A 24168-nucleotide genomic window follows, 5' to 3' on the forward strand; every position below is an offset into this window, starting at 1 on the left:
TAACATTTTTTGTAGCTGTTCATCCTTGTCATTTGATAAGCACAAAAGGAAATGACTTTTCAGCTCTGGTCTTAAACTGGATTTATAAAATAATTAAACCTTTGCAACTTGGAGCAAAATGAAAAATTATTTATAAAAATAGTATTAACTTCTGTAAAATTTAATGACTTAGCATTTCCAGCATGAGTGTTAATTTTGTAAGAGATTCCTTCTTTTGTAACATTCTAGTAAGCCTATGGATGGCTCTTTGTAACAAGACAGACCGACCATATTGGATGACTTATCAAGGGAACTCCCTGATTTAAGCTATATGGCAAAAGCCACTGCCCTGAAATGAAATGCACTGTGATGACGACTGCATCACACAGGATTACACTCTGGAACAGAGAAAAAGAACTGTGAAAATGGCGCAGAGCCATTCAGTACACATGAGTTTCCAGAAGTTTAGCTGCCAGAAATCAGCAAAGCTTAACTGAATTTGGTGGAGCTACACTGGATGTACACTGAGGATCCCGCGCCCTACTTCTGTAATGCCTCACTACTACAACTCTCTCCTGTTCTGGGGTTTAACCCAGATTCCAAAAAAAATCTATACAGGTCATCTCAGGAATTTCACTGGATTTTGGAGCAGTACCCTAGTGAGAAAGCAGAATTAAACCTGTTCATTCTCTTCATACCAGCAATAATGTGATGGTCTGAGGAAGTTACTGGTATCTACTTCAGGACTCTGTAGGATCCAGTTGCCTTCCCTGACCTTATCATGACCTCAGTTCCACTGACAGGAAGATAATTCTGCCTGATTTCAGCAAGAAAGAAATATATGTCCATACTGTGGACAGATGAAGTCACACTCATAATTTTGTAAAATGAGCTAAAGTTTGAAAAGTTTAATTAATTTATGCTTTCAGAAGTATCAAATACAGTTCTCTAATAAAATCTACTACAAATATTTGAAGTGACTTGAGCACGCTTTGGACTGAGTTCTTCAGCAAGTCAATACTCGGAGAGAGAACCCCCTGCATTTTAACTTACTTACTGGTCAGAATACTAAAACCACTCTTGCCAGGAAAAGATTACAAGGTCAAATTCCCTTGCGAAGGTTTTCAATATTGGGAAGGCAATTTAGGCATGGTTCTGCCTTCAAAATTAATGGAAGATGTGCACCTAAAATGCAACACCGCATCAAAATTTCAACTATATCCTCTAAACAGTGCAACATGCTAGCTAGGACCAAATGACTGTCTCAATGACTGGTGATCCATGACTTTGCTGCACTATTTGTTATTCTTACTTGCTAGTCTCACAGTCTGCAGCATGAAAGAACAAAACATAATACTCTCTGCATAAATAAACACTAAATTCTCTACATCTATCTTCATTTGCTAGAATGTTCCTGGACTATTATATTTCCCTTACAAGTGCATTTACTCTACTGTAGTTACTTAAAGGATCTTGTTTGTTTTGACATAAAATTGTAAATAAGTTTGCATACTGGAAATACTCACTCGGCAGTAATCCAAAGTAGCAACATATTCATAAGATCCCAGAGATAGCTCAGGCCTTTCGTAGTGGTCTACCCGTCGGCCAATGTGGTCCAGATGTTGAAAGAAGAACGGAGGGACTAAAAACCAACACAAGAGCAGGGAAAAAATCACTTATGTTTTGGGGAGGAGGGAAATAACCCAACAGCTTCTTTCAACATACACAATGTACTAACATAGGCTTCTCTGTTACTGATCAAGAGAAGAGTTTAAACACCCAAGCTGCAATGTTGGGTTTTTTTCCCCCCACACCCCGGCTTAAAAAAACCAACCAAACAAAACCTCACAACATTCCAGTAATGCCAGTTTCTTCTGTATTTGGAGGATAGGGCATATTCCCCTATCAATGCACATATTCTCCCACCTCTACCCTGTCAGGCTTGAGTAGGTAAAACCAACCCAGGCCATTTCCACAGGCAGGAGCCTGTTACCCTCAGGATACACACTTAACAGTGACTATTCTGTTAGCAGATACAGTCTATGCACAGCTTAATTCACATCACCGGAGCCAGAGCTCTGCAGAGGGACAGCAGATTTAGGACTTTTCCTAAATACTGTACTGCTTTACCCAGTGCAGAACTCCAAAGCAGTAAGAAATCAAGTGGGTTTGCCAACAACAATTTATACAGCTAGTCTCATGGTTCAAGTCAAGCTGGGGAAGAGTAACCTCTGGATTTTAGCTCCTCTTTCCTCAATCAATATATATTTAGAAAGCTTATTTTCCACACTTTTGCCTGTAAAGAGTGTATGTGTGCATGAGCAGGGGAAAATATCTACCTAGTTTCTTGGCCATTTCTAGTCCTCAATAAAGTTGGGTTTTTTTTAAGTGCTTTCTGACTCAGATCAAAGACACTGTAGTAATACGAAGCATGATTTAAAATGACACTGCAACTTAAAAGGCCTTTCTTAAAATGTTCACCGTGCATTTACATTTCTCTCTATGAGACTTTAAATTGCTAACAAGCTATGAAACCTGTTATCTGCTATGCCTGCATAAACATCTGAGCGTCAGGCAGAAAAGAAGTTGGAGTGAGTCTGTCAAGGTTCACGTTTCAGAGTTGAAAAGATTACTGTATTAGGGAAAGCACTATACCACTGTGATCCAGCTGAGGAAATACGACTTGATACAAATGTCTAGAAAGGCTAGTTCTGGCAAAGATTTGGGATTTAGCCAAGAGCACAAGAACAGTTATGAGTCACATGCAGCACACTTGAACAAATATGGCATGGTATCTTCTGTGAAAACCAACACTTGTCACAGTAAGATTAATAGGTTATTTAACCACTGTATCCACAGCCATGGACAGGACTAAGCTAACGTGGTTCTAAATATCTGGTTCTTCCTGGACACTTAGATTTCTGAAGGAAATTATGTTTTTCCACACAAAGTTGCTTTCAGTTAGCAATACAAACAGCTTTGTATCCTACATTGACATATTTTTAAATAAAGTTTTGATTGTATCAGGCTGGACTTCATGAGTCAGCATTATTTTTCAGACATTTATTTTTTCAAATTGTACTGACCAAATGTTTCTACGTATTTTTCTTGGGTATTTTATTATTATTTGTGAAATAGACCTAGTTACTGCATCTCACTAAACTATTTTCTTAGCGAGTCGAGAATATAATTTTAGGGATATAGTTTCTTTTTAGTTTAATGGCATTTGTATGAATCACACATCAGAGAAACATCACTTACCATCATTTATACAATTGCAAAATCCACACTGGTATCTTCTTCCACCTTCAATAAACTGCATGAAGGGACACATATAAGCTTTGCACCGGTTGCATCGGATTGGTCCAGTCTCACCATGGTTTACAACATAAAGAGGTGTCTAGATGATGAGATACATGAAGTTATAAAAAGCAATGCAAACCTGAAACCAAATAAAGTCAGCTTGAAAGCTACTGCTCAGACTTTTGCTAGAGATCACCTGATCAAGCTATCATTCATTGTTCAGCATTCACACAAAATCTGCAGTACAGTTGGCTCAGCTCCATAGATCCCCCTCAGGGACTAAATTTACAAGTTCACAGGCCCTATTCTGACACTTATCAGAAAGAGAGTAAGGACTCACACCAAAAGCCTACCAATTTTTGAAAGTACTGTAAGTTTAGGGTTCCAGGCTGATTTTCTCCAGGCAAAGGGTTGTTACAGCTCACTAAGAAAAATCAGCTGGAGTCATATTTTATCTTCTCTGTCAGATTGAGATTTTCCTAAAGAAATCAATTGCAAGCAGTCTCTCAAACAGATATCTGCTAAGAAAGCTTCTACTATTTTGTCCTAAATGCTGCCCCCCGCCCCCCCCCAGTGCTGCCATGTTAAGTGCTACACTAACATTTAAATGCTGCCAGGTTCACCAGCTAGAGTAGGAGATTTAGAAGAAATATTAACATTTACTGAAGGAAAGTACACACAGCAAACAAATACAGTATCTCAACCACTTGTCAGTTTAATTACACTGACCATGCTTGCTTACAGCCTCTGCCAAAACCCACAGCTAATAGAAGACATTTTCCAGATGCCTCTTTCAGTAATAATTGTGCAGCAATTGAAAGATTCCTGTGATTATACCTAATGTTAGAAAAGTCTGCTTTAAATGGCTACAAAAAAGGAAGTTTGCTCAATTATTTGTGAAACTTTTTTTTCTTACTCCCTTCAATCCCAACTAAAAATCTCTGAACATGACAATATGAAAAGAAATCCAGAGTTTCGACCCATAACAGATCTCCTCAAAAGGAAAAATGCTGACAGCCTTTGAATGCTAAAATACCACTAGCACATTCTTTTTTTTTTTTTTTTTTAATTACTCTTTCTCTTCTTACAGAATGGACCTATTTCATCTATTATATACTTTATATTTTTTTGGAGCATAAGAGTCTTTGAATATCTAGAACATCATTCATGTCCTTCTAGCATCCACTACTTACACGTATTTTATTGTTTGTTTATATTCTACAGAGACTATTTTACCTCTCCAAAGGGTTTAATGCTTTTTGCAAAGGATGTTATACATATATTTTACTACGTAGGTTTTAAGTGCTCCCTCCTGTTCCACTGAGATACTATTTTACTTTGTGTTCTTTCTTCTATAAAAATTGAGTTTCATACAAATCAAACAATAATGTGAGCTGACAAACTATCAGGGTAATTTTTTAGACATGAAAGCCTTGGCTACAAAACCTGCTCATCAGCCACAATCGCTTAATAAGTTTTAAAACTTCTGGGTTTTGTTCATTACTTGGCAATTTTCTTATTATTATTCTGCTGTATTAGCTTAATGAGGCCTGAATCTGGCTTGCCGTTGATACTACCATAGCATCTGACCTGGTAGGGGAAAAACACAAGACTAAAACAACTCCTGATGCATTTATACATGTTGATTCAGTCATTTTAAACCTTGTTTTGATACATTTAGTATTATCCAAAAGCAAAGAAAAGCTATCCTGAAATTATCAAATTTTGAAATACTAAAATTAAGACCTTTGTATAAAAAGCATGAACATGAACAATCAAAAAATAAATGTCATGAAGTTCAGAGCCTAGGTGTCCACACTCTTACACATACTTAATAAATTAACTTTTTAAAGAGATCAGAAATAAAAATAATGGGGGGTTTTCCTGGTCTTTTCATATTTGGGGGGGAAATTTTAGTTTTCCCCTCCCCTTAAGTTTCTTTAAAAAACCCCACTTATTACACAGTCCTTATTAAAAAAGTGGGGTTAGAGACTCAGTAGCCTAAGGCTTATGTCTGCAAAGATTTACATGCACATTTAACTTTATACATTAAATGGTTGTTTTGAAGTTACTGAGTCTATGTGCAGCACATGAGGTTAAAACACATGCTCAAGTATTAAATAAATAGTGTCCACAGACAATGTTCTGCAAATATATACTATGCTGGATTCTGTTTTGTCTTGCCCAGAGAAATAAAGGATGAAACACCGATAACAAAAGCATGCAGAATCTTAAAAAAAAAAAAGAAAAAAAAAGGGGGGGGGGGGTGGAGAGAGATTAATCAATGAAGCAAAACCAACCAAAAACACAAGTAACACAATTAAGGATTTTGTCTAACAAATAAAAATCTCCCCAAAAAAGCCCTATACGTATTGATTTGTTCACTTGGAATTTTTTTAAATTACACGGCATTTACATTTTAGTATTTTCTTTACATACTTTCAAACATTACATCAATAATGAGCAATAATAAATAATAAAGCTATGCGTACAATAACTTCAGAATAAGCACTCAGACTGAAAGCATCAAATACCCACTTCTTGATGTGAGTAATACAGTTGTGAAAGAAACTTTACCTCAAAAAAGCTGAAATCTTCCAGGACATTAAACCCTAAGACTAGACATTCAATCCATCAAGAGAAAGTAATTTCCGTTTGTGTGTGTAAACTGCTAGCTAATTTCTGATTGTCAAAACAGCTTCTGACTGTCAAAACAGTCACGATGAAGTAGCCTTTTTTTTTTTTTTTTAAAAAAAAGGTAGATCTCCATAGGAATGTACAAAGATAAATAATACTGTACAAAGTTACAAGTTTACACTAATGAATACATAACAGAAAAACGGTCATTAAAAAAGACACGGTACTAAATGGGGAAGTCTTGTTTGATGTGCTCCACTCTCTGTAGATGTCACTGCATAACAGAAGATAAAGCAGAGCTCCATTTATGGTCCCATGGAAATCAGTGGCAAACTCTTACAGGAGCAGGGCAATAAGATAGAAGAAAAAAAATATCTCTTTTTTCATTACGTTAGTTTGTTCTTTTGTTGTTTGGGTTTTTTTAACAAATGCAATGCTTAGTTTTCTTTTGCTTTTCCACCTATAAAGTATCAGCATTTTCTTTCTCTCCTCTCTTAAATCTCTACAAATAGTAAGAGAATCAAGTTCGATATCTACCATAGTTATCTGCTATGCTTGTGGACTTGTTATGGCCTTATACTTCTCTTCCCCCTTATGTCTTCAAAAACCTAACTGTGAACAGAGACAGACCTCACAAAAAGGAACACTTAGGTATTGATTGTTGGTGTTCCAGCACTATCAAAAAATTTCTTAAAACCAATGACTAAACCAGTACTTGGTAGCCTAAATCTGGATGGGACGCATAAAAGGGATTCCTTTTACGTAAGTTGAAAGAAGAGAGGCAGAAAGAATCAGTTGTGCTGGTAGACAGAACATTAGTTTTAGGTTAAAGCAAAGGAAGACTGGGCAGAAGAGATGGAACTATTGTAAGAGACCTGCATAAACTTCCCCTTCTCTGGAACTTCAGGGCCCCATTAGAGTGCAAGTCCTGAAAGTCGATCTGGTAAACCATAACTTATCCCACAATTAGCCCAAATATAGCTGCGATAGCAAGAGTTTTATTTTGGAAATATTTCAGCAAGAACATCTCTAAGGAGTCAGAGCAATATCACAAAGCAATAGATAGACGTTGGTGGCACAGCTCCAAGATGAAATACATCCATAAAAATTTCCAGAGGGACTGTAACCTGTGCTTTCAACTCTGAGAAAGCAGAATTACTATTGCTTGCTATAAAAATGAAGTCCTGACACCCTCCTGAGGGTTCCCTGTTATGTCTGCAAAGTATCACCATATTCATGCTGCAAGATCAAGACCACAGCTGGAAACTGTAAGTGTAGGAGTAAGGACCGTGATGAAGCTCAAGATCATCATGGCACATCTCTATAAAGGTGTTCTAAAGAGAAAAATCATGAGAGAGAGTGTGTGTCTCTGGAGAACAAGAGAGGCATACACAAACGCTTAAAAAAACTAGCTGCTTATCACAAGCAAAATAAAATGTATACAGCATCTGTTTTCATTGTCAGACTGGCATACGGACAGGGCTACAAGACAAACCTCCGCATGTGATGGACATTGCACCTTGTCTTTGCCTTTTCCTGCCTACCACAGCCAAGGTGGGTTCCTATCCACTCCCTGACACAGACCCTCCCAATCTGCATTAGGAGCTACGTTTCCACCCTCAGTTTGACTTCACCATTGTTCAGATGCATTTTCCACCTCAGCACTGAAACAACAGGAATACAGAATCGTACTGGAAAGAGGCCCACACAGCTTGTGAACTCTGGCTACATCCAAGAGGAACATAAAAACTCTTTCTGTGAGCGTAGTTTTCAGTTACATCAGTGTCTCTGTCACACCCTACAAGAAGAGGAGCTTGCCACGGGTTCTTCTACATACTTGTGAAGAACTTAACTGCTGAAAGACATGGCTGGTCACTCTACACAATGTAACACTGTATACTACATGTGACAAGTTGCTTTTTCAACTGCAAGTTATCTCAGAGGCAAATGATCCTGAAAGCACACCCCATGAAAACCCCAGATTTAGGGGATCTAAGATTTCAGATAGTGTTTAGACAAGGGCTATTTGTTTCAAAAAGAAGAGCACTCACACATTTGGACAGCCACAGATACATAACTCTTGATGACTTCCAATATGACAGTTCTTTAAAATTATACTCCATGATCAGCAGTACTACAGCAGATAAAATATTTTATTCTGATGTACAGCGAACACTAAACACTGTATTTGCATGGCTGATTAACAGAAACTGACACAAAACTGCCAACTACTCAACCCAGAGGGCTCATTAAACAGACAAGCTGTGCAGGGCAACAAATTCAGAAAGGCAGTGTTTCTAGACATTATTTACGCTTACATTGATGCAAGTGTAATTATTACAATATTAGTAAGACAATTTTAAGATATACTATACAATACAGCTTCCTAATGGACAGAGGAGAAGGCTGTTGGCCAAGTGCGGTACCACTGTCCTAAGTAAATCCTGTGTTTAATCAGTACAGTAAAGAGATGAGAAGAAACTCCTTCAGATAATCAAGGGAGATTTTTGAAATCTAACACTGGTGGTTTTGGAAAAAAATCTAGGTCATTAACCAAACTGTTTCCTAGGACTGCTGTAGGGGTTTGTTTTCTTTTATTATATCACCATAGATTGCTTTTGAGAAAGATTAACCAGTCTACAAATAATCCCTTGGTTTTGAGTTGCTTTACTGAGTCGCATTAAAACGTCAAGAAAGCATTTCTCTTTGTGATGTTCTTACTGTCTTTTATCAGAAGCCATCCCCTCCGAAGACAGAAATTATTTTGCCTATTCTTGGTTTTTAGATGTTGAACACTATCAGCCTCCTCAGCTGACGACTCAAGCTAATTTGGACTATCTCTCTGCAGGGTTCATAGCAGGTTCAAATATTTTCCATAAGTCTTTTTTCATCTGTTTCCTTGTTTGTTTACATAACTGCAGCACGGCCGAAGCATCAACCACGTGACGCATTATCTCTTGGCTCTGTCCTGATTTTTACAGACCACGTAAAAACCCCAGCAGCATGTTCAAACCTTCTTGCCCAAAAACGTTCCAGACCTAGGCAGAAACATTCACCTGCACACATGGCCATGCAAACAATACTGTGTGGCATGGTAGCTGAATTTCAAGTTGACACTGCAGATGGGCTATGATCCAGTATGTACTAAAATAAACAGAAAGCTAGACATTGATTTCAGTGGATCATACCTCAAGAATATCCTTTAAATCCTCACTCAGCATTCTGTTTTTTAGGAGAGTATTGCAATTAACTGAATCGAGCTAGCAGTGTGCAGAGTGCATATATAGGCTATTCAAGAAGAAGGATTTTAAAAAGTTTGAGGATGGGGGGGAAATACACACAGTAATGATAAAATTTTGATGTAAAAAACCCAACTAAATAAGCTAGCTTACTTCTTTAGAACTTCTGTATCATACAGGTGACAGAAAAGGGTAGGGGAGAGGGGGAGGAGAAAGCACAAAAAGGAAAGTAGTCTACTATCCATGCTTAAGAGAGGCACCACAAATTCTCCTGGTCATGATCCCAGACCAGGAATACGAAGTGTTAACAAGTCAGCGCTCTCCAGCACTTCTCAGCTTTGTAGTGCTGACTGTTATTTGGATGTACGGACATGCTGTATCTCAAGTGAAGGTCAGCAGCCAGGATTAACTGATGATATAACAGGAGCGTGAAATTGGATAATCAAGAAACTGTGCTGAACAACAGACTTTTAAAATGTTAGCACTTTAAACCAATTGGATCTCAAGCAAGACCTGCCTCAGCCCAAACTATACTCAACCTAGTAAAAGTGTGAGCTGGTGCAGAGGCACATACACAAGAAGAGAACAAGGGAAGGGGTAAGAGACAGACAAAACTACTCTAGGACAGTGTCATCTTTGTCATGTCGCTCCCCTCCCTGTTTCCCATTAGCACCCCTGAGGGAGACAGACACACGCTAAATCACATGAGAGGACTCAGGTTCGTGCCTGTACTAATCCACAGCTCCACTTCCCACATATCAGTATCACAGATGCTCCAGCACGGCAGTCCTTGCCCAAGATTTGTAGGCATGATTATCACACTAGCTGTAAAACCATTGAAAAATAAGACAGGCAAGTTTTAGGAAGCTTTTCTACAGAAATGGTAAGTAGTAATTACAAGGGAGAGAGTCTAGCTTTATTGATCACAGGAGTTTCTCAATAAAATTGTAAATTTGATATTCAGGGATTTGTTCTCTGCCTGGTCTGCCTGAAATTCATTCAGCACAGACCAAAATAAAAGATACTCATCAATATATTTTACAGAAGTAAACAGAACTGTTAAAAGACACCTCAATCAGGCACCATTTTTATTTTTGGCAGATCACTGCAGGACAGCTCTAGAGCATTTTCAAAACAGCAGGCAGAATTATTTTACTATTATTATACTATGACTACTGATGACTTCTTGACAGGCCCAGTCTCTTACATATGCTGTATTGTCACATCAATGTTAGTTTACCCTCAAACAGCATTTTTCAAGATGGCTAAATATATGATAAATCAAACATCTGAGTTTAAAACACAGGCCCAGCCTATAACATGTAAAGATAACGGGTAAATTAGCATATCAATTCTGTTTTAAAAGGCCAAAGACCATTTAATGCAAACACAGCTGTGACCATTTATAACATGCTCTAGAAAATCCTTACGATAGCTATTAAAAACCCACTCCAAATAGTACTTGTGGAACATGCAGCTCTAGGTTTAGGGAAAAAATATTTAAGTTTGTCAATAAATCTAAATGTAGCGTAATGATCTCTGATGCAACACTTCTCCTAGGTGAAATTCTGCATCAGAATAACATTATCAATGTTATTCAAGTCTTTGTAGCGAGAACAAAAAAGCCACCTAGTTCTGGATTTCAGGACCATTCTGGCCCACTGTGCGCTATCATCAACTTTAGAGGCCAAGTATGTGGGTTGGGTAGACAGGGGTGTGCAGGTGTGTGTATATGTATGTATATAAAATTTTTCATCATTTGAGAGAAAAGCAATTATTGACTTAAGATCATGCATGAAAGTCTAATGAGTGGAGGGTTGCCTTCCTTCTTGAAAACCTGGAGCTGTTTCTCTTTTGTTAGGAGGCATTATTGTGACTTTTAAAACTGACTACTCATGTTTGCATTCTTGAGAAATTTCTAAAATAGAAACTTTCTTGCTCCTATTTTTGCTCACACAAACATATTAAAGAAAGAAACTTTAATGACAGAAAAAAGCACAGACAAGTACAAGAGGGTTTAATTGGAGGTGGATAAAATAGTTCTGTTTATCTGCAGGCCTTCTTGAACAATGTTTATTAGTAAACATTCCTCTAAGGCTAATTAATTTATCTCCATTGAAATCAGAAAGAACTGGGCATACTTTAAATGTCATGCTGCATTCACAAGCCAACTACGGCTAGCCAATTGCCACAGAAGTACTTAGAAACTATAATGAGAATTTTTGTTACGTGAACAAAAGGAGCACTGAATAACCTCACCTCTGAAGCAAGTATATCTGGGATGAATTTAATACCCTTTTTAAACGTCATGTCCTTTCTACAATGTTAATTTTGAAGGTCAAGCTGTTATTTTAAAAATGCCACATCAGGTAGGAATGTTCATACTCTGCATCTCTCCTCCATGAATACTTTCACAACTATCATAGCTGTGATGCTTCAAGCAGATTCTGGAACCCCCAAACATTAATAATGTTTGTATGCAACTATCCTCCTCTCTTTTACTAATGCTGAGCTACAGCTGAATGTCACAAGTAAGGGGCTGTGCAGAACTGAGTTATGAGCTAAGCAGTCCTGTGAAGGGCACAGACCTGTTCTGTTTACTGCTCCTTTACTCTGAGGCTGAGGAGGTAATCTATGCCTCCATTTAGCAAGCATAGATTACCTAATTCTGGTTGAACACCATATGAAAAAGCAGCTCCCTCCACCTATTTCTTGTCCTCCAAGAAGCCAAGCTTCCCTTCCCACAGAACCAATGAAGGGGCATTCTGTAAAAGCAGGCTACAGAACAGCATTAGAGCCTGATATGATTAGGCCCCACATGTAACCTGGTACATTTGCCTGATACAAAAAAGCCAAGACCATACGACGCAACCACAACCTTCCGCCAACATCAGCTTCCTATACAACTTTACAAAACATTTTTTCAATGTAATTACACACTTTACACGGTTGCATCCAAACTACAGTACTGCATTAATATGCACAAATAAGTAAAACACATATGAACTGAAAATGCAATAACAACTTCAGCTTAAAAAGCAAACCACTAACTTTTCCTCCTGAACTTCCTAAATACCAGTGCATTCTGACTCTCTCAAGTTTCCAAGGTAGCTGAGCAACATCTCTGACAGCTTAAGGTTAGAGCTTGCAGAGTCTCACAATGTTTAATTTACTGCTGTTGCTATGATCAACTTTGGCCAGTGCGTACGGGAGGCAAACACCATTTCAAGACAGCAATGTGCCACCTGCAGGGGAAAACGCATGTGCAAAATGGTAGATGCTATTCAAGCAGCTATGTTGAGTTACAGAGGTATCTAGTGATAGCCAAAATATTTTTTTTACTTGAGTTTCATTTTTCTTGGCAAAACAATTCATCAATATTGTTGGCCAGCTAATTAAGTGGATATGAATGTTACTTTTTATCTCCCTTCAATAGTTACTGTTTTTCTTACACTATTACCATTCTGAAGAACAAACACAGTCTGCAGCAGAAACCAATTACAACATCTTTATAAAAGCATTTTCCCCGTCTAAATTTCATATTTGTAAAAAATTAATCAGGAACTCTGATTACAATATGAATAAGGTTTATAATAATGGCAAATTTTCAAGTCACTGTCCCCATCTCTTTCAGGATTACCTCCTACCATAACTGGAATGGTGCATGGAACAGCGTACTACAGACGTATTTTGAAAATACACTTTAAGAGTATTTTAAAATGTACACTAAAAGCAAAAAGACAGAAAAAACTAAATCAGGAAATTTACTTGAAATAAGAAAAGCTCTGCTTCCACAGACTTTTCTAAATCTGGCTCCGAAAGTTCATTGGAGTTACAGAGTGTAGTTACAGCCCAAAACACTAACAAAAAACTTCTTCCTAGATGATGAAGTCTTGGGAAGCAATCCAATTCCAAATGCTTTACTACCAAATGCAGACTAGCATGGGGCATGCTCTGTAAAGGAAGCCTCATCAAATACAGGATTCACACACCTCTAAATTAGGCATTATGAAACCTAGCTTACAGGCACTGGTCTCCAGAGTGAAAAAAAGCTTTCTGGGTGAGGCATCTGGAGATGCCTAAGAGTTCTGGGTTCTCCATACCATGCATGGGAGAGTCAGGCACCACAGAGGAGCTATGCAAAAACTCTAGATATTAACCCAGCGCTAGTTTATTGAAAAAAAATCAAGTAAAATAGCACCAACAAAGCAATAAAATGTCAGATACTCCTCCTGCTCCATAGTCCAGGCAGACTCAGAACTATGAGACCAGTCTCACAGTTCTCTCCCAAATGAAGGCATTAATAAGAATGCTTTGGCACTTGTTTTATTTTAATGACTGGAAAATGGAAGAAGTAGTAGTGCTTAGGCTCATACCAGCATGGTATACAGCAATGAGTTCACGATACAGAGGTTTATGCTACTTGGACAGTCTCTATATGAATTGATTATTCCAAACAGCTTGACATTGGATTTGTTGTAAAAATACCAAGGCAGTCCTAAGAACAAGAAAGAATGGCTGGTAGCATGGCCCTATCCCTAAACTGACCCAGTTGTCATCTACAGTGTGTTATTGATGCACATGCTCTCTTTCTGATCCACTGACTTTCACCTGCAGAAGTTTAAACAGAGGCAACAAACTCTTCTGTACAAACTGGCCAACAGCTTAGTGGTCAACCCCTGCCTTTTCTGGAGGGTGTAAAAGCATTTCAGCATCACCAGTCTAAGTGTCTAACTATTAAGTTATATCACATGTGCAGGGCTTCTACTCTTACCATGTTTTAGAAAAATATGACATCTAGCACAGAGTACTTTGATAGTGTGCCCCAAAGACACTGACAAAAATCACTCTCTGCTGGAGCCTGGACAACCCAGAGATCAGTACTGTAAGCATGCAAAGCAATCTGTCCCACTTACAATTCCGAGATAGCAAAATATTATCTCCTCGAGAGCTGCTGGTTTTGCTGTGGAGTACTCATTTGAAAGGAGGAAGCTTTTGATACCTATACTGGAGAAAGGACCAGTAGTGTCAACAGGCATGAAGGAATTTTGAATAACCTAGATAAAGGGTCATATGAAGTATACTCAAAAGGAAAAGAGTCATTAAACTTTCAATAAACTCTGACATTTCATTTCCAGTAGCTATGAACACAAAGAGGAATCTCACCTCAGGTCCCAAGTACATATGGGGATTACAAAGTTACAAGCCAAGAAGGGTGAGACATTTCAAAACAGAGCATGGCAAAACCGTTGCCAATCTCTTTCAGAACGTTTTCTTCAGAAAATTTTCTTAAAACTCTCATCTTTTGATAGTTTGAAAAAACCTTGCTAGTATTATGGACAATTTTACTGCCTAACCATGCAACTCCTGTGTAAAAAGACTCACAGTGTGAAATTGCTGAACTGTACATAAAACCAATTGCTTACATCAGCTTCAGCACCCAAAAGGAAAGGCGGCAGCAATACAAAAAGAAACTTTACAAAGAACCACTGAGTGACCCCAGAGCTACAGACCAGCAAGTCCATATGCTACAGAAAGCAAACTGGTAGATAGTACAATGTAGGAGAACATAAAAAGACAAAGAAATAGGATATACAGAGGAAGAGCTGATGTGGCTCTTGTCGAGGTACGTCATGACACGTAGCTCTATTGAATTTTGTCAAGAGTCAGACACCATGCAGATAAGCACGACCTAGCTGATATAATGTATTCCTCTTGAAAAAAGTCTTTTGATAGAATCCCTTATCAAAAGCTCTTAAATTAGCTAAGCTCTCAAGCAATATGGGGGAAGGGCCTCCTGTGAATAAGTAACTAGATGAAAGGCAGAAATCAAAGGGTAAAATAAAAATGATGGCTTTTTAGAGTGGGTAGATGTTACCAGCAAGCACCTCAAGGATCTGTTTCTGCAGTCTGTGCTTTTCAACCAATCCCTAACAGAAGGGAGCAGTCAGTAAGATGTTTACTTGGAATTGTTTTGTATTGCCTGCAAACTAAGCATTCCTCACTCTCCTCAAAGCAAAGCTCTGCATGAGCACATGACCACTAATAAACACGTGGGTCTATAAAACCATGCTTCAAACTAAAGCTACTGCCTGCTTGCACTTTTTACTAGCTACAGACAGCAGAACCTGAGCCCTCACTGAGCCCAGGGCAGGCTGCAGGAGTGTGGTGATTTCCCTAATTCTTCATATTTATTTAACATTTAAATGACTTATTTAAAACCCAAAGGAGTAGACTTGGAGTCTAAAAGAAAATCTGCACTTTGGTACTTGAGTTTGTTCTTGAAACAAAAAAAAATATTTAGAGCATTGCATCACATGCTAGATCTTCACCTCAGTTTTTAGCTTCTGCTAACCTTAAAAATCCCTGTATAAACCATGGCTTTCCAAACAGCTCAACTGCACTGGTCACCATCAAAGTTCACTGTTCTGAAAAGGTTAAATGGCTTTTAGTTCATGAACACCAGCCTTTCTGAGAAGTAATTCCAGTCCAGTTTTATCTTTTAACTAGTTAATTAACTGAGGAAAAAAAATGGAAAGTGAAGTATTAAATTCTCAGTAACTAATATTTCTTAACAAAAATAAAATAGGAAAGAACATGGTAGAGAATGCCAACACAAAACTACTAAGGAACAAAGAAGAAGGTAATTTAGATGTAAGTACAGATAATTATTTGGAGTTGTTTATTTTTGGTTTTACAACATGAAATACTGTTTTAACTACCTTTTGTTACCAAGTATTAAATGTTAAATTAAGATCACATGGTTTATTCAGGCTCTGGAAACATTCATACATCTCCAAAACAAATTCATGTATGGCTTGGTCTATGATGATAACTGTGAGAGCTAGTTTATTTTTATAGACTGTTGCTAAAGCACTGCTGGACTAAAAATAAGTTACATCAAACAGTGATACTGTATTCTCAATCTATAACAAACAAATACTTTCCATAGATCATCCAAGTCAGGACAGTGAAAATGAACCGCTATTTTTGAGAAATAATAAATAAAAAATTGGTAAAGATAAGATTCAGAAATGTCTAGAGCTGTTAAGACACTGGGTGTGTGGAGGGGAAGTAAGGCACAAATGTTTTAACAGCCTTTATTTCGAATGGGATCTAGTACACACATAATGTTCACTAGTTTTATTGTTTTCTAGATTGGCTTTAGCTTTTTTGTAGTTATCTTTGAGAGACTGCATGTGGTCGGTGGATTCTGCCCCTCTAACTTTCAACTTGAGAGCTTTTCTGAATAAATCCATTTCACTTGCTCTGCTCTTCTGAAGCTCAGTGCCTGTATGCCAAGCATAGCTAACTTAGCCGCTTTTGAAATACCAAACACAACCCTACAACAATCTCTACTAAATGGTCTCTACTTAGTTAAATTCGCTCTCACTTGCAATTTAACATTACTGAAGTACAGCCTCCTTTTTAAATTTTTCTACAATGTGTCCAGTTTTACTATTTAAAATTTGATAACCACTTCTCTAGAATGTTTTAATTGTGCAGTTTTACCAGGTTACATGTGAGCACCCGCAATCATGCATCTTAGCTGCATTAGATCTTTCTTACTCTTTTGACTACACATTGTTATGGAGTTGAACTTTCCTCTCTTGATGTGAAGACAGATATTGCAGTATAGGTGTATTTTTATGCCTTGCTTTGTATTCACTTACATTGGCCTTGTGTCTTCTCAACTCAGAATTTTTACCAGACTTTTAGATGCTATTGAACTTCTCAGACACGGTCGTATTCCACTGGGTCTCAACTGCCTGGGGAGTTTTTAACAGGCTATAAAGCAATAGAATCTTCATCTTTTCATTTCATAACATTTCTCTAATTCTGAATTTGTTCTTTCTCACTGCAGGAGCAAACCCTGTTTATTTTGGGGTCGTTCCTCCCCCAAACAGATTAAACTTCTTCAAAGCATGCATGAGATATTTTGATTTAGCACCCTTATCTAGCACTGTGATGATTTTACTTTGCATTCTTATTTTCTCCCATAGGGATAATATGTATGCCATTCTTTACTGGAAATTGAGATATCTGTTGTACATGTCTTCAAAAGATGCCCCTGATCAAGTTTGTATATTTCGCAGCTCCTGACAGCTTTTTCCCAGACCTTAGCTATAAAAAAATTCTTATTCACTTTGTACACTAACATTCTGACTTCATTTTTGGAGATGGGAGACTAGTCCCTGTGTGTAGACACTCTTCTTTCCGCAAAAGAACCCACAGGGACAACTGATCTTAAATTTGCCTTTCAGACACGATGAAATCCTGAATTCTCTTTTCCCAGGTTGGACCTCCAAACTGGAAGATCGTTTCCGAGAAAGCTACTGCTTCAGATCACTGGATCTAAACCTTCTATTGGAAGGCTCCCAGGATCTTTTATCTCTATCTCCCCATGTTCTTAGTGAAAGGAAACAAATCCTCAAAGCTCAGTTTCCAGTTGACTACTGTTTCTATGAACGCAACTGACAGCTATTTTTTTTTTTTAAATTCATTACAAGTATTAATTCCAAACCTTCAAGGAGTGTTCCAGGCTCCATCAGCCAGAGCACTGTTGATTCTTTATAGTAAAATGTGAAATGAGAGAGACATGAAAAAATATCTAATTTGCAGAACAAAATGCTGCTAACCTGCAGAAGCTACAGTAAACTCCAAAGAGAATTTCTCATAGGATCTCCTTGTCAAAAAGTAACAGGAAAAAACGCATTTGACAGCAAAGTGATGCCTATCATGTTCATCAAGCACATGTCTCTGCCAACACCAGGGCACCCATTACTTTTTCCTACTCCGTCTTATCCAGTTGCTTTAGCTGAAGAATCACTCAGGCATTCCTTCCCACTGTCTGAACTGCCAAGAACAGCCCAACACTTTGCTCTGATGGTCCAAGTGTAAGCTCAGCAAGAGACACTAATCAGAGCGCACAACCCTCCAACTGGTACTGACATGTACCACCATTTATAAGTCGTTTACCAAAATGGTGAATGCGTTCAATTAAAGAAGAAAATAAGGTCTGTACAATTGTGCTTTCCCTCTCATACATCTAATTCTACCAGTGTCAGCAGACTTAGCTATTTCACTGCTTTTTCCTAATTTTTTGCTGCAGCTCAGATTACACAGTGTCAAAGCATGGACAGGAGAAAATATGATCTGCAGTTCTCTTGATATCATTTAGGACACCTAGACAGAACGTAATGCTTCATCAATGCAAAAGCAATCCTTCTCAATGAATAAAAATCCACACTCAGGATTGGCTTCCAGAAAGGAAAACCAAACCATCTGAAGACTGCACTGAACTGTCATATTATTTGGAAATGGGAGCAAGGTAAGGTTTTTCCTCTGTTTCTAACTCTCTTAGTACCATAATAGAGTACCATAATGGCATAGAAAAAAAAATTATATGACAAAAGACTACTGAAAATGCAAATGTATTTTATACACTATCCTAAATTCACCCTCAACTAGTAAGTGATGATCAAAGCAAAACGCCAATTATTTAAAAAACTCTTAAGTCTATTAGTCACTTGAGTGACCCTGATACCCAAAGCTTTTTAAATATGGCTTTACTAACACAGAAAGGCATGGTCTATGTAATACACATCAAAATGGATCACATATTCTGTGTAGATTTGTTGAAGCCCTTTCAGTTCAAGTGAGATAGGTCAGTTAGGTGGCTGCTCCTAATCGTTATTACTGCTGCACAAACCACTTGCAGCCATTTCACATCCATGGTCCACTAAACCCTTGTAGCCATTGCTTTTCTTCCTCCTCCTCTTAAAAGAAGCAGAACTGAAGTTCTTTGGGTACTAACACCGAGTATACTAGAAACGGCAGAAACAGAGGTACATCTGCAGCTGAAGCTGCAACAAAGTAGAATTCCAAGTTTTCACCAAAAGGCTAGAAGAAAAAAAATCATTATTTTAAACAGTTAATATGTACAACATGCTGCTTATCAAATGATAAAGAGATGAGACAGATTCCCACTTTGTACTGAGCCCTGTAACATGTGATGAGCATCACTTGTAGGCATTGTTAAAAGGCACTAAGATAGGGAAGATATTCTGAATCGAGGAACATTCTGTGCCTTGCTGTCACTAGTTCCAGGCAGAATGTACCATGCTAGGAAATTCAGAAACACAAATAAGCCCCTGAATGTATTTTACCTCTGTAAAAAGCTTGGTTCTTTCAAATTAAGTGGGTTTTCAGAATTAAAGTAGTTATAAATCCCATATAGAAGACCATTTTTATTAGAAGAGCTTAAGAGCAAGATCTTATTTTGGCAGCGGCAGTGAAGACAAAGGGCACAGTCAAGCCTTGGAAAAACTGCCTCAGTTAAGGCTGCCCAGTGCTTCCTACTGTAACACCATCTCTCCAGTTCTTATAAATTTACCAAGCTATAATTTTTCACATTAAAATTTTCCACACTGGACTGCTGCCAATTTTGAGAGACATTTTTCAGAGGTTTTTTTAGCCTCTTCCAAGAAAAAGGCTAGGGAAAAATACATTGCTTTTTACAGATTAATGAATTCCACTGACCTTTCCAGCAGCTTGAGAGCACTAACACTTCAGAATGGGTGGGTCACTGAGTACATCTTCCTGCCAACCCTGGGAAAACCTCCTGAACTTGGCCAAGTACAAGTGTTTGTACATCCTGCTAATTTATGTATGCAGAAGAGATTTAGATTTTAGCAACTCATTGATCACCCTATCCAAACACCATGCGGGAGACAGGAAAGCCCTGCATGGGGGACATAAATGACTACAGGCTGACTGAAAGTGAAAGATGCACAAATGAAGCACCAACATGAAAGCAGAATCGGTAAGTGCTGCCTGGGCACAAAAACTGGGATAAAGGGTAGTGAAGAGTAAAGGTTGGCTGGTAAAGTGAATGGCTGCAAAAGCAACAGCAGGAGTTTCATCTAGAAAAAAATGCCGGGGGGTGGGGCAACAAGCCAAGTCTGCACATTCCCTTCAAGAACTGGAAAGAAACCCAAAGTTGCTGTCTAGCAGACAAATGTTGACACACAGTATCTGCAGATCCGTAAGTAATACATCCTATTTCCCTGTGGACCAGAAAGAAGATAACTACATACTACCCTGCTAAAATAATACTCTTAATTCAAACTACAGAGGACTGTTGCATTGGAATTTATCCATCCTGATAAAGAACAACATCTGTTTTTTTCCAACATATTTAAAAAAAAAACCCTAAGAATTTACAAGTAATAAAACAAAAGTTAAAGAAAAATCAAAGACCACAAAACCAAGCGCTGAAAGTCTGTGTAATTTTAATTAGACCTTTCTGTGCATGCATTTTATGAGACATTTTTGAAAACACAATCACACGCTACAACTTTCATGAAATCCCTGTTTTTTTCCCAGCAAACAGCGCTCTGACAGTACATTAGTGCAGTGCATGAAAAGGAAATGCATTCTGCAGACCTTTGTTGCAGAATTTATAAGCTGTGCAATGGAGAAGGCAGAAGCTAAAGAACAAGAAAGATGATCCCACAGATGATGCAGCTAAATGCTGCACTTAAAAACTGGTTTTACCTCTGCTGCTGCTAAAATCCTTTCAGGATGCCAGGAAATCTGGGTAACTGTTTTAAGACCACAGGATACAGCCAACCTGCACAAATACTTTGCAGAAGAACGAGGGGTATGTTTGGAATATGAAGGGCTATTAGAGATAGTAACGTGAGAAAAGGAACTGACTAGGTTAGTGCTTCCAAATGAGTGCCAAAAATGGGTGGTTCCATTTGTCTTCTTTCTATGACTAAGCTCACTGAAGTAGAAAATACCATTATCTTCTCAGCCTGTTGTGAAATTAAATTATTTTGTAAATAACTAAATGGAAACATGTCATTCTTTGAATGTAACCATCCACGTCTTAAAATGAACTTGATACAGTTTGTGGTCATCTTTTTTTAATGTCTTTGCCCATGCCTATGGAGTTCCAGCAGAGCAAGCAACCAACAAAGCTGGCATGAACCAGAGGCAGTTGGGGGAACACACCAGGAACCTAGTGGTTCAGATTAGAAAAGCTACAAGCCTGACAACTGTGAAAACAAAGACTTTTATCCCTTCAAGTTGCATCGTGACCCAAATGCATCTCATCGTTTTCTGACATCTCTCTAGTGTCTTACTTCCTCACAGTCAGAGGTAAAACACCCTCAACCCCAACCCAATCAGAGAAGAACAAGTCTGTAATATTTAGGAGACAAAAACCACGTAGGACTAATATTCAGTTAGTCCTTACCTCATTTGGTGGTACAATAGCAAAAGGCTGGATGACAGCTGCCAGTGGAATGCGAGCCTGTTTGGCCATATCTGAAGACGATGGGAAGCAGTAGGTAGTACATCGGATATAACGAGGGCTGGCATGGCCTGCAACACCCAACATAGTGTACAGAATGAAAGGCTGTTAAAAGGGACGCGCCTGTCCCAAACACAAACCAGAAAAATCAAAACAACAACACAAAGCAACAAGTGCATATGCCGAGTTAAATAGATGCTTTTTTTTCCCCCCCATGCAAGCTCCTGCCCTTTTCTCCTCTTTGTATGTCAGCCCATTGCCCCTCCCGGTAGATAAACCTTTTCTTGCTGTTTGAGTTTTAAGCACAGATTTAAACATATCAAGGAAAACCCCACAATCAGAAAAAACGCCACACAGTAAGAATCTCAACAGAGATTAGTTTGAAACATATCATATCTAAGATCTTAGAAGAAAATAATATGGATGAAATCCCCAGTGGTAATGTCACCACGGGACATAAAGAAATGCTGCAGACTGATACCTACTGTTAAGACTACTCTAATGAGCAAGCTCCGGTTCAGAAAAAAGTGCATCTGTGTTAACATCACCATGCTCATTTATCTTGTAAAATATAGTGTGCTAAAATCACCACACCACTTCTGGTTGCACACTTAGCTCAATTCCCTCAATGGGAAACTGTACTGTGCACTGCAGATGAGAGCACTGAAAGGCAACCGGGCTTCAGAAATTGGCTTCCTTATGCTCCTTTTTTAATTATCAATCTACTCTGTTTCTTGAAAGGAATGTGTTCGTCAGAACTGCATTACCCCATTCTCAGATAATGCCAAAAAGCCTTGATGGGTTTGTACATTTTAAGCAGTTTCTCCAAGCAGTGATAAATTAATGTTGGACTAAACGACACCATCAGTTTAACTCGTACTAAAATATCAAGTCTGCTGTCAAAAGCAGCACATGGAATATTGTACTTCCAGGCTCTAGGCATAAGCAAAGGCAGATACACTGGCCCAAGGAAAAAATAGTCAACTAGATTGCTGGAATGCTGCCCCTACCAGTTAGACAGAATTTTCTAAAATATGTATTTTAATACTTAACAGTGGTAGTCTCATTGCTGCTTGTACTTTCCATCTTCTAAAATTTCAGAAGAACCCCAAAAGGATTTTCAACTTACAATTTTTCAAGGTTTTAAATTTCAAGTTAGAAAGAAAAGTTCTCTCAACTAATCATATTATTTTAAAGGTCTGGAAGGATAGAGGAGGTATTAACCCAAGATATAAGAATTCAACTCCCACTTGTCACCCACCCCTACTTTTTTTCTTTAAAGGAAGTTTCCTATTTCGTGTCTAATTTAGAGTAAGGAGCATCATTTTCTGATGAGAAATCTGAGAATTTAGTCTTTTTTTATTGTAAATTATATTTCATGTAGAAAGACTACCAAATTAGTAAGAAGGACAGTTACCTTGGTCTTGTATTATGCAGTCTGTGGTGACAAGAGGAGGAACTTGTCCTCTTGTGTTTGTAGCATAGATCTGCCCTCCCCTAGAAGCCTTATCATTTTCAATTACTTGAATCTGATGAATAAGAAGCAAGAAGGGTATGAGAAAAGTAACCCATGGATTCAGTTACATTCATAAACAGTTACACCAACATCTACACCAAGTAACACTAGAGACATTGTCTTAGACACGAGGTGCTACAAACCTATCACAATACAGGCTTCCGGGACATTTAACAAGAAAATTATACACACAGCTGAGCAGTATGATTTAGTTACAGCCACAGTTGCCTGTTGGAACTCAGGTGTAACACTGCATGCTGGGGTGGATAAGACCTATATTCAGTGAACAAATGAGTAAGTACGACGACTGCTAGGAGGACAGACCTTCTCAAGAGAAGCTAGCCAGCAAATTGAGGAGAGTGATGATGTAAATAAGTCCTCATTACTGAATCTGGTCTTCCATTCTCCCAGACCAAACTGAAGTGCAAGGTGCATCACCTTACTTGGATGCCATATATACCTGGTTATATTTTGAATGACCCTAGTCATGCCAGCTGCTGTTCTTCATAAATGAATGTACAGGTAATCGATCGGATTGCAATGGTGGAAGGGGTTAGTCCCCATTCCTCTTGAATAGGCTCCATGCACAGGCTAAGAAATAAACAATAATCTACATAGTAGATCATCTTCCTAGCTGAGCTGTATTTCAGCACTGTCATTTAGAAAGCAGCAATTTAGAACTCCTGAGAAAAGCCTTTTTGGCCATTAGGTAGTATTTCAACACGGGAGCTGAGGGGTTTTGTTCCCTAGGTCAGACTACCATGTTGTGAGCTTCCTCCTAGAAAGAAAGGAGAGCAATCACAGATATTATTAAAATGCAGCAGCTCTGATCATGTACAGATTTACTTTGGTCGAAGCTTCGTTTATAGCAATGTATAATGTAATCTCATGAAGCGCTCATGAAACTGGCTTTACTACTGAACAAATTCCTTTCCCATACACCTCCTCCACTGTTGCTTCTGCACAGTTCCTCACCCCTGTTAAAGTCTGATACTTTTCAGGATATACCTGAAGATATATAAAGCTGTATTTTGTTCCACACCATAAACCGGATCACTGAGATGATACCATTATTCCTCCTCTTCCCTCAAAGAAGCTATCTTTTCGGCAATCTGGTTTAGAGTGTAGCCGAACAGCTGTGAGAGGCAATAGGAATGAGACAGGGAATTTCT

General features: G+C 38.3%; 1 protein-coding gene across 4 annotated transcripts in view; it reads right to left on the reverse strand.

Annotated features, from left to right (window-relative positions):
- SEC24D (SEC24 homolog D, COPII coat complex component) overlaps window positions 1–24168 on the reverse strand; it is a 66370-nt gene that overhangs the window by 21314 nt on the left and 20888 nt on the right. For all 4 annotated transcript variants that reach the window (XM_037394301.1, XM_037394307.1, XM_037394318.1 and 1 more), the window contains 4 exons: window positions 22898–23009; window positions 21424–21551; window positions 3241–3379; window positions 1506–1621 (listed from right to left, as the gene is read on the reverse strand). In XM_037394301.1, coding sequence (XP_037250198.1) covers window positions 1506–1621; window positions 3241–3379; window positions 21424–21551; window positions 22898–23009 — 495 coding nt within the window. The remainder of the gene's footprint in view (window positions 1–1505; window positions 1622–3240; window positions 3380–21423; window positions 21552–22897; window positions 23010–24168) is intronic.

Source organism: Falco rusticolus, chromosome 1 (genome assembly GCF_015220075.1).
Source record: "Falco rusticolus isolate bFalRus1 chromosome 1, bFalRus1.pri, whole genome shotgun sequence".
Classification (NCBI taxonomy): domain Eukaryota; kingdom Metazoa; phylum Chordata; class Aves; order Falconiformes; family Falconidae; genus Falco; species Falco rusticolus.